General features: G+C 41.6%; 1 protein-coding gene across 1 annotated transcript in view; it reads right to left on the reverse strand.

Annotated features, from left to right (window-relative positions):
• Positions 1–17,817, reverse strand: part of Pappa2 (pappalysin 2) — a 246,201-nt gene that overhangs the window by 212,910 nt on the left and 15,474 nt on the right. Inside the window, exon 2 of the mRNA XM_005363933.2 lies at positions 9,979–11,050. Coding sequence (XP_005363990.1) covers positions 9,979–11,050 — 1,072 coding nt within the window. The remainder of the gene's footprint in view (positions 1–9,978; positions 11,051–17,817) is intronic.

Here is a 17,817-nt window from a genome sequence, read left to right on the forward strand (position 1 = left end):
GGGGAAGAGAGAGAGAGAGAGAGAGAGAGAGAGAGAGAGAGAGAGAGAGAAACAAATAATATTTATAAGATAGCAAGTTAGCCAAGCCTGCAGGAAGGAACAAATAGACAATATACCCAACAACATTTACTCAAATCTCATGAAGAAAGGCAAAGACCCAGAAACATTTGAGATATCCAGACATAGAGACTGGATATGAGGATACATGCCCATAATCCAGGAAGACACAAGAGGATTGTAAACTGGAAGCTAGCCTGAGCCACAGAATGAGACTTTGTCTAAAAATCAAAAGGAAGACCTAGAGAGAGAATCAGAAAGATTGTGGGTAAGGGCTGGAGGAGGGAGGGTGAGTAGAGTAATTGATATTTAATAGTAGGTCCAGGAAAATGAGGAGGATGCATTTGAATAACTATGGTTCACAACCTCCCTGAGCTGATGACAGCATGAGTGCTCAGATTTGATGACAGCAAACCTCAAGTAGAATTTTAAAAAGTAAAGATCACAACAAATATGTCATAGTAAAATTATAGCGTATCAAAGAGACAAATTTTCTCAAAACACAGCTAAAGAGAAAAAGCAGAATAAACACAAATCAATAACAATTAGTCAATTTGTAAGATCACTAGGAGCTGGAAAGGGATAACTTTATAAGAGTAAACAGTCAATCTGAGTGTTTACACCTAACAAAGATATCTTCGAAAAAGTTTGATAAAGATGCTTTGTGGAAGCAATAGTCTTAAGACTAGAAAATACTTAATAAAAGAAATTTTAATGATATTTTCTAGATATAAGAGAATTGATCTCAAGGCATGAAGATGGCTCAAAGGGGAGCGGTGCTTGTGGCCTGAGCCTGATGACCTGAGCTGAGAATCAGCTTCACCAAGTTGTCCTCTGGCATCCACATGCGCATGTGCCATAGTGTGTGTGCATACATAGTGCACACACACACACACACACAGTTAAAATAGAATAATATTTAAACATGTTTTCTCTAAAGGAAAATCTATAACTCAAGCTAGATGGTAACTACTGAAACTGAGGCATAATAAAACAAAGGTTTCTGTCTCTATACATTTTCTATGGCACCACACTGTGTCTTGTGCAACTCCCTAAGCCAAACTTCTAACAACTGTTAGGTCTAACTTTTTCACTTTTGGCTTTTCTCTCTCTTTTCTCTGAAACTGCCCTTCCCAACATCTCTTTTCACAGTGACCTTATCATGTTTACACCTGACAATGTGCGCCTTTCCATAGTATCTCCTATGTTCTACTCTTCATGGCATAAAGAACTCACTTCTTTCATAAAGCCCTTGTAGTGTGATTCCATTCCCTTTCCTTCATTTCCTCATATACATCCTGTGTAAGGATTATATAATTAAAATTAATGCATACACATTATTTCCAGCTGTTAGGGACATGATCTCCCCCATTATAGCATTGTCTCTGAAGTCGGTTGGGTTCCTGTCCTGTCGCTTCATGATGGTCGTTGCTTCACTCTATAAATCTCATTTTTACATAGAAAACATAGGAAATTGAAACATTCAATTCTTAAATGCTGCTGTCATCATTAAATGCAATAATCATTATAAAATGTAGTTCTGTCCCAACCATAAAATTAACGATTTTGCATTCTAAATCATGGGGTCCTGAGAACACAACTGTTATGAATGTTCTATGGTTATCACAGACAACCAGAAAAACCTAAGCAAAAATAAAATAAAATAAAAATGACTATGCTTGTCCAAAATAAAAGATAATAAAACAGCTGACTTTACCCAGAATGTTGAATCAGTTGGTACAAGACTACAGTCATGGAGCCCTAAGCAGCCTTCCCAACTATTTGTCTTTTGGTCACAGTTGATAGAAACAAAGGCTGACAGAAATCTGTGACTTTGGCCTCACACACAAAAATGAGCTGGGTCAATTCTCATTGACTGTCTGTAGAATTTTAATCAAAATATTTCAAAAAATTGAAGCAATTAGTAGTAAGAAATGAATCTAAAAGAAAAGACCCAAATAGGTGAAACAGGAGCCACAACAAACTGGAGAAATATTTATAAAGCTGTAGGGAGCAGAAACTATGGTGGTCTAGTGGATTGCTAACAAGACCCAAGTGTCAAGAGTGGTGAGCTGTCCGAACAAGATGCTCCTGCTGCAAGTCATGACATCTCAGAACCTGTATTCCTCACCAAAATCTTCGTGAACCCTATGCAATTGCACAATAAGTCTAGTGCCTTTGGTTCAGTATATCACTGATGACTAATCACAAAAGCCTAAGACTTTTAAAAACAGTCTCGGCTAATCTATGAAATCATCTCAAAGAGGTTCTATTCAGAACAGTTCTATGTATGCTGAGTGCCTTGTATCTCCTATCGAAATCTGCTCTCACTTGCCATCCCCTCCAAAGAAAATTTGTCCGATTTCCTGATGCTGTAGTTGACTATTATTTCTCTTTTGGCTAAAATGTATGTCTCAAGCTTTCAGCATACTAGGACTCCAGTCAACCAAATAATGAGTTGATTAACAGAATGGCTTTAAACCATTCTCTCCACAAATACCTTTTAACTTATTTTGCTTGCCCCTAAATGTGGCAATTCTACCTGTGATGAGATAAATAGAAAAGGTTAATAAAATTAATAAAACTGTTATCAACACCGAGTAATATTTGTTGCCTTTGAATCTCTACTCCACTGTCATTTACCCTACATAGGCTTTTCATTTGTGTGTGTGTGTGTGTGTGTGTGTGTGTGTGTGTGTACGCTGGTTTTATGTATATATATATGTGTGTGTGTCTGTGTGTATACATATGATATATGCTACATGTATATATGTGACATATATTTTATATATAATCACTTCATTTTTACTATACTAACCAAGTACTTTTTTTGTTCCAAGAACTATGAACAAAGAATCAAAAGTCTTGTGTAAGAGACAGGCAACAAGGGATAATTATAGTATACTATGATGAATATATAGTAGGACAAACATTTATAGTAAATATTTTAGATATTGTGGGCCATCTGGTCTCTTTGTAACTATACAAGTCTACCACATGAAAGCAGCCCATAGATAATATACAAACAAGAGGGTATGGCTGTGTTCCAATAAAACTTTGTTTATGTAATCATAGTTGGCCAAATTTAGTACACTGATCACAGTTTGCCAACCACTGTACTAGAGTAAGAACATGACTTTCCAACAATTATTTATTGAATACTTAGTTTATTCCTTTTTTGTTCTAGGTTCTAGGGTACAATAGTAACCAACCACGTGAAAATTCCTTCATCATGGAATTTGCTTTCCACTGGAGAAGATCCACATTAAGGAAAATGAACCAAATAACAGGCTAGTGATAAATTCTAAAAAGAAAGCTCAAACAGGAAGAAAACAAGGAAAACTCAAGGGAGTATGTGAAGTTTTATATGGAGCCACCAAAGAAGACCTCACCCAAAGGTGACATTGAAAAATCACCAGAAAAAGAAAGGGTGAAAGATAACCACACATAAATCTGGATGAGAACATTCCAGAGGAGTGACAAACAGCAGAAAGCCCCTGCTGAAGGAGTGTAACCAGCAGGTCTAAGGACAGGGAGAAAGGCCATGTTGCTAGGATTTAATTGGGTGGTAGGTACAGAAAGAAGTGAAGCCCCTAATGTGACAATGTGAGATCAGGGAGGTCCCATAGAGCAGAGTGGCATTGTTCCATAACCTTGACTCCATGTGAGCTACTGTAGAAGGATCACACGATCTGAATTATGATCTCAGAAATACTCTGCCGTATTAAAAATAGACCTAGGGTAGAAGGACAAGCAAGAACAAAAGAACACGGGACTGGTTTGGAAGCCTTTGCAATGACTGAAGGAAAGCACGAACTGGCCTGGAGATGGTAGTCAATACTGAGCAGATGAGAAACAGTGCAAGTGCAATTAAAAGGTCATATTCCAGGACAAGGAAGCTTCCCAGGAATGAAGACATGGTACCCTTTAGGAGTCAAGGCTAGGTTAGAATTAGTTATCCAAGTATTGAGCTTGAGCAATCAGGTCCACAACCATTAGAAGAAGTCCTAGATGACAAGGGAAAGAAAGTACGCAACTCAAAAATGCAATTGGTCAGCAGCTTCCTCCAGGGGGAGGTACTAAGATTAAACAGCCTTAGAAACAGCCCTGGAGCAAAAGCAACTCTGTGTTCTACCCACTGCCCAATCTGTATCTCTGACATCATGAGAACACAGGTCTGGATAAGGGAAAAACAAGATTTCAGATAGATAGATAGATAGATAGATAGATAGATAGATAGATAGATAGATAGATAGATAGATAGATAGATAGATAGATAGATATTAAAGAAAGGTACAGACAAGGTTTCTAGAGAGAAAACAGAAAGAAGGAAAACGTAAGTATGCAGCTGTCTTTATGCTTACATTCTAGGAAGAGATCTTGAGATGACATCAGATCAGCTGAGAGAAAAAGGCAGCTGGCCAAGGGACAAGAGCTGCACCCCAACTCCTAGGAAAACACCCAACTACCTTGAACGACTTGGATGCAGTTGGAGACTGGGGTCTCTCAACATTTTTCCTAAGAGGAAATATTTGTAACCCAGACAGACCACATGGCTCAGCCACAAGTCTGTATACTGAGCCAAGAAATAACCACAAAGGGAGAAAAACAGTCTCTCTTCTCACACCTGGAGAGAAAAATGTCCTTAGCCAGGTGAAGAGAAAAGCTGTATTTTATTTACTCTAAGACAATATTTATTGCAACTGCGGAAAATTCTCCTGTAGGAGAATAAACAGGAGAGGTTTCTGTTTCTACATAAATTTCCCAAGCTTATCTTTTTTTTCTCTCTAATTCTCCTCATCAGGTGACACTGGCAGGAGAAGCTGAGATGTCCCTTCAGTTTGTTCAATTCAAATGTGGTGAAGTGGAAAGACTGAGGGATTTTTTTTTCTGTTCAGTTTTAAAGCCCTTCTCTTGGTTTCTTCTCTCCCTGCCCTCTTCTACCCCCTTACACTTATTTTCCCCTGATTTTTTTTTTTTGATTCAGAGAACTTTGAATCTTGACTTCAAAAGAAATGTATAATGAAGGCTGGCTGATATTTAACAGACCCATCACTGCAGGAGCCCAGCTCCACCATTCCTTTGGCTCCAAAGCCACAGTGTGTGGGTGAGCAAATCCCAGGGAAGTCCTAACATACAAGCTAGTGCGGCAGCAGTTTCTCCACCCACCCCCTTTGATATCATGTGCAATAGCCCTCCTGACCCAAGGTGCTCCATTCCCATGGTACAATTCACATACCACATGCGTTTTGCCCTGACCATGCTGACACCTCTCAGTCCGCATACTAGCGTTCCATGCACAGTCTTTTGCTCCCTTGAACAAAACTCAGGGAATGGAGCAGAGAACAGAGCGGGGAGCACAAGAGGTGTTTGCCTAGCACAACCTTCAGAACACACATGGCTGGTTTCCCACTACCTGCTCCCTAGCAAGGTCTAAGTGACCAAATGCTTGCTTCAACGGGACTCAGCCATTTGCTTATACTTAATGATTATTCTCCTCAAAAACAGTGTTAAGAATCTGAGACACGGAATCAAAAGGAGAAACAAGTACGCAGTTCCACAAAGGACTGCATACTTAATGCAACTTCTGTGAAAAGGAGCAAATCAGATAGATAGAAAGCAAGTACAGAAGCCGAGAAATGATGTTAGAAAGGAAGATGATAAAAGCAGTGACCAAAGGGAACTGAAAGCTTCAAATGGCCAGGGAAACTTGAGTTTATTTCAGGCACAGGGTTGTTCCTGGCTTAGCTCCCTAAGTGAATGGTCGGCGATAATTATGATTGGACTGATGTGGGCGCTCAACCCCTTCTCTCCTGCACCTCTTGAGGACTCTCTAAAGACAATTAGGAAGCAGAAGTGGATATCTGGCTTAGCCTTCCTTAGCCACAGCCAAGTTCCTCTATCTCACTAATTCTGATCCACTGGCTGGGTCATATATCTATAACTCATATCTCCTCTGACCAGTCCCAATCCTTATAAACGCTTTCCCTTTGATAGCCCCATCTGGGCTACAGATGTTTGATGCTGGATTCCATGGACTCTCTTCTCCTCCCAGAGTCTTTGAGAAAGGAACTACTTTGGCCTACATTTCTGACTTCTCAATGGGAGTGGTGGGAAAGTTTAATAGGATTTGGAAAGCAAGAACAATCATCAAACATCAATCATCAATTACCAATGAATGTTGCTCTGTGGTCTATAGATCTGAGCCCATTCTCCCTCTACCCCCTCCCCCACTGTGAGTTCCTAAATAGATGGACTCTGTGCCTGATATAATCACTCCTTCAATAAGTGTCTGGCAAAGCATTTGTTGAAGTTGGATCCTTTAAGAGTCAGAAAATAATGGGACTGTGAGATTGAGCTCTGTGATATAATTGTAATATCAAGAGTGTTGTACATGGCTAATTTAATTCAGAAGTGGCCACTCATTTTACTAACCCCCAAAACCTCATAGAAACCCAGAGACCAGGGTCCCCTATGAATCCAAAGTTCTTTCAAATGATCCAAGCCATGGCACAGAAAGGCACTATTTATAGGCCTTGTTGTTTTTCATGCTTTAGCCTGTATTTAAATCCAGAGAATTTAGATACAAATTTTTAGTCCTCCAGGAAGTTGCTAGCTCTTTCCTTTAGGGATTCTTTTATTTGTCCCTCTGCCTAGTTTAATGCATCTGACATTCCATAAGAACCTGATAAAGGACACTGTCTCGGTTTTTTCCGCAACAATAAAAAATAATTCAATGTTTTAATAACTAAAATTCAGCACAAAGAGCATAAGATAGCAGATAAAGGAAAACTTCACACATAGATTAAGTATGAGGGAATCGAAAGAGCAAAAACCCTTGCCTGTCACTGTGTATTTGGGGTTTCATCTTTCAAAAGGGGAAATTTGGGAACAATTAAACATAAATAGAGATTTTTAAATTACGTTCCCTACTGTGAGAACAAGCACTAGACTTTTGAAACAAATCGCCAGCATGAAGAAGAGAGACAAGGAATTTTTTAAATCTTATTTTCATAAAACAAAAACAAAACCTTACAACTTTAAACAAAAAAGGCTGGCTAAAAACGATAGTGCAGAGGTTAATAGAACACACTACATTTCCACTGGACCCAAGTTTGGTTCCCAGAACCCATATTGGTGGTTCACAACTGCTTCTAACTCCAGCTCCAGGAGATCCAATACCTATATCCTCCACAGATACCTGCACATATATGCACATATTCATACATAGACACACACAGAGAACAACATTTAAAGTAATAAACCCAAATCTTTAAACAACTAAAATCTTAAACAAAGTAAACATACTAAAGTTAGATTTTTAAAAAAATTATCTTGAAAATTTTAAGTTGTCTAAAGAAATAGAAGATAATTGCTTCTCTTTGAGTGAAGATCAAGTGTAATATATGTTGTGGAATATTATTTTAAGATGTGTTACATTTGTTTATGCTGTGGAACATTTGTTTAATGATGTGAAGATGTGTTACATTCTTTTTTGTTGCATTTGTTTAACTCTGTGAAACTGGGTTACTTTGCCTGTCTAAAACACCTGATTGGTCTAATAACGAGCTGAATGACCAATAACTAAGAGGGGAAAAGGACAGGCAGGACTGGCAGGCGGAGAGAAGAAATAGGAGGAGAGCTCTGAGATGCTAAGACCTAGGAAAAGAAGGAAGGAGAGGAGGACATCAGGGGTCAGCCACCAGTTACATAGCAAGCCACGGAGTAAGAAGTAAAGGTATAGACAAAGATAAAGACCAGAGGCAAAAGAGAGACTGGATAATTTAAGAAAAGACAGTTAGAAACAAGTCAAGCTAAGGCTGGGAAATTATAAGAAAGAATAAATCATCAATCTTATTAGAGGGGAAGGACAATTCAAGTACCTCTCCACTCTTGCTTAGGGTCTTAGCAGGGGTCATCCTTGAGGATTCCTGGGAATTACCCTAGTGTCAGGTTTCTCGCTAGCCCCATAATGGCTCCCTCAATCAAGATATCTCTTTTCTCGCTTTCCCTCTCTGTCCTTCTCCCATCTCGGTCAACCCATTTCCTCACATTCTCCACCCCTCTTCCCTTCTCCCCACCCCTCCCTTTCTGCTATCCTTTCTACCCACCCCCACGCTCCCAATTTCCTCTGGAGATCTTGTCTATTTCCCCTTCCCACATAGAAACTTCATCCAGCAACTGATGGAAGCAGATGCAGAGATCCACAGCTACAACTGGGCTGAGATCCCAGGGTCCAGTCAAAGAGAGGGAGGAGCGATAAGATGAGCAAAGGGGTCAGGACCATGATGAGGACACCCACAGAAACAGCTGACCTGAGCTAGTGGGGAGCTCGCTGACTCCAGACTGACAGCAAGGAACCTGCATAGGACCAAACTAGGCCCTCTGGATGTGAGTGACAGTTGTGTCACATGCACACACACTGTGAATTAAATATTTTTAACAATCAATAATGTTCAAATATTCAAGACTGGGAGTTTTGCTTCGTGGCAGGCTGGGGCTTAGCATAATCAAGGCACTGGATTTAATGCTAGTACTTCTAATAGTATAAACATCCCCTTTAGTTATACAAGGCAAATATTGCATCTGGACATCATAGGTCTGGATAATAAATGGAATGAGATGTGTTTCCATAGCAACTCTGAGACCGTGAAGGAATAAGTTTTAAAGACCCAGATATGGGTAATGCAGCCAAAATTCATAGAGCTAAAGGGCCATTTTGAAGATAAAGTTGCCCAGACACCCTGAAAGACTGTTAACTGGGACTTCGATGAGGGCTCCTGGTACAGGTGGAATCTGGTCTGTTGTCTCCCAAAGTCTCCTATGGTAAAGCACTAGTTGCTAACTGATAGAATTTTTGGAAGTGATGGATCATGAGAGGAGAGCCCTGAGCTCATGAATGGATTGATCGACTAATAGACTCCTCATTTACTGTCTTTATTGGGAGGTCGTAGAGACTTCAAAGGCAGGGTTTACTGAGGGGGGTAAGTCACCAGCACATACTGTTAAAGTGCCTATCTTGTCTCCTAACACCACTCAGACTTTCTCTGCTTCCTGGCTTTCATGAAGTAACAGCTTTCCTCTGCTGTGTAGAGGTCTCACCGTAGGTCCCCATACATAAACTGAAACCTCTGAGACTGTAAGTAAAAAGAAAAAATATGTATGATTCCTCTTTTAAATCACTTCCCTCAAGTATCTGTCACAGCAACAAAGAGTCTGACCAACATGTCCTTCAAAGGTCAGGATAGTGCTACAGGAAGTGACAGCAGAGGTAGGAGGTCAAGTCTAGTGGAAGGTCCTCATATCGCCAGGAATGTGCTCTTAGTGGGGACTGCAGGACCCTGGCCTCTTCCTCCTCTTCTCTTGCTTCCTGAAGCATGAAGTTTGCTCCTGCCACCGTGGGCTGCTTTGTCCACCAGGCCTACCCAGACTGGGACTAGTGCATCCAGAGGATGAGCCCTAATAAGCTCACTTCAAATACATCATTTTACTGACAAAAAATTGACTAACTCACCAACTCGCTTGCTCATGACAGTGGCTTTTTCACGGAGCTAAGAGACTGAGAAATACTTCCCTTTCTCTCTGAGGAATCCCGTGTTTCTTCTTGGGGATCGTTTGGGCTCCTCTGGTAGGAGTTCCCCAGCTCCTCAGTGCCTCCTCTGCCCTGTGCAAGTTTTGTGGGAGTTTGTTTGGCTCCACTCCACAGACCTTGAGCTCTGTGAGAGCTGTACCTGATGAGGCATTTCCAAATCCTCAACTACCTCACACACCTAGCGCTTCCACGAAAGCCAGTAAAGCCTAGGAGGGAAGAACATTTTATCTGGGGGCTATATGAAATCTCTTTGTCTCCAGGAAGCCAAAGAGTAGTGCCGCATCAGAAACGCGCATGTAAGAAGAGAATCACAAATCCCAGTTCCTTACCTCTTGGGTGAGTCCGGGTCAAAGCAAGTCTTGCGGACATCAGTCACTTCAGGATCGCAGCAGTCCCCATCATCAAAATCATTCAGCATATTGTTGCACTCCACATGACAGAGTCCATCTCTGCGATTCCAGGAGTAGCAGCGGCCCTGAAGGCGGCAATCGCCCCCATCGTAGCCGGTGAGTGGATGCTCACACTCGGAGTCACAGTGGTCATTGCCAATCTTGCTGGGCTCACAGTTAACGAGCACGACCCGGTGGCGCAGGGTGGAGTTGTAGACCCGGTGGACACTCAGCTGCCAGCTGATGTTGTAGCGGCTAAAGGCCTCATTCAGTGCCACGTGCTGCCTGCGGATTTGGTCATCACTCACAGTGGGATGCAGCCCTTCATCGTCACAGATGTTCACCACCTGGTAGCGAATCACTTTCTCTCCCCGAAGGGGCCCATGCTTATTGTACTGGGAGATCAGTTCCACATTGTCGCAAGCTGTTTGCCCACAAAGTGGGGGCTGCAAAGGTGACAGAATCTCAGGCTGTGACTCAGAGTCCTGGAGAACCTCAAGTCGAGGATAGGTCTCATCTCTAAAGGGAGCCCACTGTTCCTTCAGAGGGTCAAAAGTGGCTGTCAGGATCAAGGTAGTCAATTCATCTGCTCCACTTGGGTGCTGGGGACTGTGCTGGAGGTGGGCTTGTGAGAGAGCAGTCGACCAAATGACCAGTGTACCCAGATATCCACGGAAATAATGTCCATCTTCCGAGCTGTCCCCTCCCAGGAGTAGAGAGCGGCAGGATGCCATGAAAGGGCTGTTGAGTGGACCAGACTGGTCAGGACTGCTAGCCACTCGAGTGCCATCCACATACAGAGATATATGCTGTCCATCATAAGTGGCTGCAACGTGAGTCCATGTGCCTGGCTGGTAGCGGCTGTGGCTGGTCACAATTGTAGCTTTCTTCACCCGGTCAGTGCGAAGAGAAAAGAAGAAGCGAGCATCTCTCCTCCCCTTGTCCTTCCCTGAGCGGATCCCCAGGGCCCAGCCCTTGTCATTGGCTGTGTGGGAGCAGTTATCAAACACACCTGGGAAAGAAGGCAGAGTTGTAGGGAGAAAGACCAGATACAAAGAGTGGAGAAAAGGAGAGGAAAAGTCCTTGTAAATAGCAAGAACCTAGGTTTTCAGTTCCCCACACTGGCTGCCTGCCCACACTCCCATATCAGATACATTGACAGTATCTGATATAACAAACAAAAAAGAAAAGCAAGACAATCCCATTCAATTTAGCTCTTTCTGGTATTTTCAAATAACCAAGGTAGAAGCCAGGAGGTAGACTTCCAACACAAACGATGATTACCCTTCGCTGTGAATATCCTCCATGCTCAGGGACTCTGAGGGCCTCCTTCCCTATTCTGACTCTAGAGTCTTTTCACTTCCTCAGAAGCCCAGGGACAGTCACAGTTTCTGAGACCTAAAAGACCATCATTCATTTTCTTCCTTGAACATTGAAAGGATGTTTCTCATGAGGAAAATAAGGCACTTGTAATATCCAAATATCTTTCCAAGCCCACTGCTCCTCTAGTGCAATAGTCAGCAACAAAGAACAGCTATTTCCCAGACAATCCAAAATAACAGTGGTCCCAGGGGCCAAGCCTCAAGATTGAGAAAGTCGGTTAGGAGAATGGCCATTTTCTATCCAGTGATGTCTATCACCGAACACAAACAGGACTCCCCAAATAAATGAGATCCTTGCATGCATTGCCCCACTACCCGGCTCAGAACAAGCACTAGACCAATAAATTCACTAGAATAAATAATAGCAGAGATACCTGTGGATACAAACTCTGAAAATGGGGGCAGCAAAGAGCATGTTAGGGACATGGTGGGAGAGCCACAGATGGAAAAGAACCCTCAGGCAGAAGGGCATGCTTGAGTCCCAGCATGACATCTCCTGCTTAGTAGCTTCTTCTGCATACGCTAAGGCAATAATTCTCAACCTTTGGGTCAGGACCATTTTGGCAAATTTTTATCTCCAAAAATATTTACATTACGATTCATAATCATTACCAAATTACATTTATGAAGAGTACCAAAAATAATCTTATGGTTGGGGATTACCACAACATATTAAAGGGTCACCAGATGTGGAAGATTGAGAACCACTACTCTAAGGAGCATCTTTATTAATAAATTACAATGAAAGCATTACACTTCAATGGAAACACACAGCATGATAAATGTTCTACACTGATGAATGATTGATAGAGAGTATTCAGATCTGGTGCCTGAGAATAAAATGAGTGTTGTTCTCCCCTGGACTTTTAGACAACCATTTTATCTATTCCCTGAATTCCTGTGTAATCTAAGCCAACAATATTTGTTTGTGGATGGTATAGATGTATTAGCAAAAGGCTTCTCATTCTTTTTCCTTTTTGATTAATTCTTTGAGAATTTTATGTAATATCACTTTTATCATATGCATCCCTTCCTCCAACTCCTCCCAGAACACCCCTTCTCCATCTGCCCTACTTTGTGTCCTCACTGAGGAAAAACACATTGATTCCAATTTGGGAGAGCATGTTTTCTTTACGGCTTCCACATTCATGGCAAGCAAATAGCTACGCTCTCATAAATGACAGAATGTCTTCTCCTGTCCCTGACATAAAATAACTTGAAATTTGAGGGACAAATGTATTCTAAACAATATAGTGCTTTGTCAACTGAATAGTTAAACTTTGAAGAATGATAGTTGCATATTAATTATAATATAAGATAGTAAAGAATAATAATTAAATTTTGAAGAATGGGTAATGACTAATTACAGTGCAATTCCAACTTGGCAATATTGGTTTTTGATTTTTTTGCTTTATTTTCTGTTTTTTTTTTTACTTTTATTCTTCTATTAAGAGAGTTTAAGAACTACTTCTCTAACAATCCTTGCATCAGGTGGTTTTTCATAAAGAAGACAAACTTACTATGACCAATACTAAGTTCCCTGCTTCATCGTTTCTTCTACTTTACATTCTGAAAAGTACAGTATTACCTTAATTATGTCCAATCTCTGTCCTGTGAACAAAAGTGCCACATTATTTAGTATGAGTACCATAGAGTCACTGATAGCTCAGCTATATGCTGATTTAAAAAAAAAATGAAAGACTGTGTTACAAACAGCTGCCTACACAGGCATGTATAAAGGATTGGAGCATAGATATTTTAGATAATTTTTAATAAATTGTTAATTAAATTTAGTGGCAATTTTTTTGAAAACTTTAGTCTACCACCCTCAGAACGCTATTTGATCAACAGTGCAGTAATTATTTCTACTTAGTTGTCTCACCGGAAGCTATAAAGTTCTCACGTTACTAATTTTCAGTGTTTGCTAATTTTTGTAGTGCAAATTACACCCACAGTGCTACTTTTAGGCTGCTAATATGATGTCACTGCACATGGTATTGGGAAGAGAGGTGCACACTTGGCTCTGCTGAAACAGTAGGAGACAGTTCCAAGAGCTCCAGACGGAAAAGGAACATGGATCTAAGCAGCCAAATGTCTCCCTCTCTTTCCCTCTGACTGAAGTAGACTCAGCTGCATTGCAGATGATGTGACTTTCTGTTGTTTGAAGGGGGTAAATATTGCCTCCCATCTAGGTCTCCAACGATTGGATGTCTACCTGTGCGCCAGTGGTACCTGTGAATAAAATCTGTCCATTCCCAGCCTGCTCTGTATGGCCCTTTAATTATAAGCTGGACCTGCAGAGCAGCCTGGCACAGCTCCCCAGGAGCCCTTAGGAATGACTCTCAGCTCTTCTCAGTTGACCCCACCAAGCAGAAACACGATAAATTTTGTTTCACGGAGGAAAAAAAGTGACAGAATCACCATATTGAGGACACGTCTCTCTCCTCTCAGTCTAGCACAGAGAACGGTGGAACCAGCATGAGCGGAGCCAACACAGTATACGTGGTGAAACTCAGAGCTTGTGCAAGAGTGGGATTTTATAACTTTGGATGTACATGTGATAGAAACAAACACATTATAACTGGTGTTTATTCATCAAAGCCACATTCTTGGGAAGAACAGAGGGACCAGATCATGAATATGATTTATGAAGTCACTCAGCAACAAAATGAACTCTGATAGCCCATGGTTAGAAAAATCAATTCAAGTGATGTAACTCAAAGGGTGGCGGTGGGATTGAAGCCAAACATTTGAATCACATCCTCTTAAAACTTAGATAATAATTTTCCAGCGCTCCCTTCCAATTGCTCTCTGTTATAGATCGATGTTTACTAAATTTACACATGGCTAAACACCTTATGTTATATTAAACTGAGTGTTTAAGGGGATAAAGTAAATTCAGGGAGTAGATCTATATCTTGTTCATTGTGTTTATGTTCTGAACTCTCAAAACAATATATTTAGAAGCCGTGGTGATTTTAACAGGTCATATACTCAAGTGTCTTCAAGAAAAAAAATTGCTTCCAATTCTCTACTACTATTAATTACTAGCATTTGAAATTAATACAGTCAGTTACCCTTAGGAAAAATGTCCATCTCTCAAACTAAATTATCCCCAGAGCAATATGAACAGTTCTAATAAAATGTGAGCCTCAGAGCTAGAGTGTTGTGAGTAACTGGTTAGTAGGGAAATTTTCAGCACAGTCCCTGCATAGACATTACCCTGATTTTTTTTTGAATGTTGCAAATCCTTTCTTTATGCTTAGGAGAGCTGCTCCTTAGGCCAAAATGCAACAAAAGAAACTTGAGCTACCTTTTACTAAGGCTTTGCTGTGTTGTAACCATGGTTCATATACCATCCCTATTAATGTACCACAAATGTAGGCTCTGAATTGAAATATTCTTTCCTGAAGATCAAAAACTGAGCACTGAAAGATGGGGAAAGTGATTCACCGTCTCTCATCTAGCAAGTGCCAAAAGCAGAGATAGAAACCAAGTCTATTCAACCAAGACACCCATATTTTTTCGATTACAGTAAAATACTTAAAATCTTTTTTTTTTTTCTTTTTAATGTTATTGCTTAGAAGCAAAAAGAACGACATGGGCTGACAAATGTGGGATTAATAGATTTACAGGTTGCCTTTTTTTCCCCCGTGCCTCCTGGAAAATGCACAGGCCCAATCCACACCTGGAAATAGTTTGAAGGAGGAAAGCCAGTGACCAGCAAGGTCATCAGCCAGAACCCCCATTGACAGGCAGACTTGCTGAATATTTGATAACATTTCTTGGTTGTCCACACGCTTATCTGTGATAAATAGTTACCAAGTCTTAAGGACCCAAGGCTGAGCAAGGAGACGTGTTCTGTTGAATCCAGAACTGTGGCCACAAAGAAGAGTGCTGAGGAAAGGTATTGCAAAGGACAGGAAAGTGACTTCACCGCAGTGGCTTCCATTATTTCACAATTAAATCTGCAATGGTGAAAGAGGAGCCTGGACTTGAAGAAAATGAAACTAGGAAGCCCCCTCTAGGAACTGTCTCCACCTCTTCAGTCCAATGGCTTTCTCCCTACTCTTCCAATCTGTCATCTCCCTCTAGGAATCTTCTGTCATTCGCTTTGACTAAGACAGAAGTGAAAAATCCACACTGGCTCCCAATGAGGAAGAAAACTGTCATCTAGGAATTGTAAATGTCAACGACAAACTAAAGGAAAGAACTAGAAAACTAACCTGCTGACGTTCGGAAAGCCATTGTCTTTCTAATTCTGATTTGACAGCAATAGTAAAGGTAGCATCCTGTGCCCTTTACTTCCATAAAACAGAACACCCGACTGTATTTCTGGAACAGTAAGCCAACTTTTTTCAGTGTTGAGACAAATGAAGATGTTGTGTTCCTTGTGATGAGGCTACATAGGCTCAATGCTGAGGAAGAAGCTGTGTTCGTTCTCCTGGATCTCCCCAGTGAAGCATACCTCATAGGCATGCTATTTTTCTAACAACATCCCCACTATAGACCCAGAACCATGAATTGTGTTATATCCATCACATTATCTGAACTATTGCCCATCTATTGAGAGGCCCTTCAAAAATGACCTTAAGTTTCATCTAGCTTGGGCAGTCCTCAATCTTGACCATCCTCACTGAAGTAGACAGCCTGCTAAGTCTTGTTGTACTGGTATTTTTATAAATCTATTCATCTAGGTCATTTGGGACTTCACTGATAAAAAGGGGATTTTTGGCTGAGATATCTGAATTTCCCACAGGGTCACGAAATGGTGGGATTTTGTTCTTTCACCCTATCTACTCTGCTACTGACATCTAACTGAGCTGTGGAAGACCTGGCTGGCAGAGAGCATATTTCCACCAAGCCCCCAATAACCCTGAAGTTGCATGTGGTGCATAGGAGTGAACAGAGGGAAGTAAAAGAGCTCAGGCATGCGCCTTGGTGTGCAACTAGTTGTTGACTTTCCCCAGTATGTTCCATGTGCTTTTCCCAAGCCATTCTATAACAAGCTGCTTTCTTTTAGAGCCTACACAGTTGGAAGACAGTACATATGATGAAACTTGTTGAGAGCTTTTCTTAGGCAAAGCCTCCCCTGGAGACTTCATCCATGACAGATTCTCACAGAGGAGTTCACTAAACAACAAGCTAGAGAGGCAGGGGGAAGGTGAGGTCTGGGCAGAAGTGATGCTCTTGGCAAGACCTTGGCTGAGGAGCCTAACTTCCAAGAAATCCCCATGGCAGCATTTTTGCTCCACACCTCTGGGGGATTAAAATCAGGATCAAGAGTCCTGCTTCTCAGAGAAGCTTCATCAGCTTCCAGGAAGGTAAGGCTTCGATCAACAAAACAGAAGAGTCATGCACAGTGTCATCAACTCTGGGAACTGCAAAAAACATGCCGTATGGTGTGAGTTTGTTTTTAGGAGGGAAATGGAAAAAAGGACGGGGGAACGGGTGGGGGGCAGTTTAGGTCATGATCATAAATCAGCATAATAGAAGGCAAGGTCGTTTCTCAGGGTATTATGCCTGGGTCTACCCCACACATGTATATGACGCCTTCTGCAGAACTACTTACTCAACGCCCATCAGCCTCTCCTCATCACACACACACACAGTAGAGAGATTGCAGAAGGGCAAAAAGGACAAGGAGGACAAAGAAAAAGGCTATCCATCAAAGAGCAGTCCACCTGGCAGGACTATGTGAGCAGGAAGATGGGTAGAAAGGAAAACAGAGAGAGCCCAAGGAGGTGCTTTCCAGCTGTTCTAGATAACTTTCTTTCAAGACAGGATCAGGCACAACTTTTCATCTCTGAGTCCGACGTTTTACAAATTACAGCACAGAGTTGGGGAAAGTCCCCTGGGGACCATCTCACTAGCATCTTTCCAGCAAACATTTCAACCTCTCTTTACAGAACACTTTTCATTTTAGTCACGCTCTCATCACAGACATGGATGAGAGAAACCAGCCAGGAAGGGTGATTTCCCTGACGCTCCACAGGCCACCTAGGCCTGCAGTCGGAATCCACCAGGCAGGTTTGCACAGACAGGGTAAGCAAATAATGATGGTGTGGAATATAAGAACCTAAAGAAGGGCATAGCCTCAGAAAAAGGAGGCTCACATGCGATCCTAGAGAACGTAGCTTGCATGGTTAGCTACTTTCGGGGATTAGTCTTGTGACTGGGTGGAGATGAGGCAACCCAGGAAGCTGAACCAAATCACAGCTTCTGCATACTGCCTGGTATCCGCAGGCTGAAACTAGATCTAGAGACATACAGATTTGGACTCAGCGGAACTCAAGAAATACCTGCGGGCGGTGGTGGCGCATGCCTTTAATCCCAGTGCTCAGGAGGCAGAGGCAGGCGGATCTCTGTGAGTTCGAGACCAGCCTGGTCTACAGAG

This window comes from Microtus ochrogaster (assembly GCF_000317375.1).
Source record: "Microtus ochrogaster isolate Prairie Vole_2 chromosome 6 unlocalized genomic scaffold, MicOch1.0 chr6_random_2, whole genome shotgun sequence".
NCBI lineage: Eukaryota > Metazoa > Chordata > Mammalia > Rodentia > Cricetidae > Microtus > Microtus ochrogaster.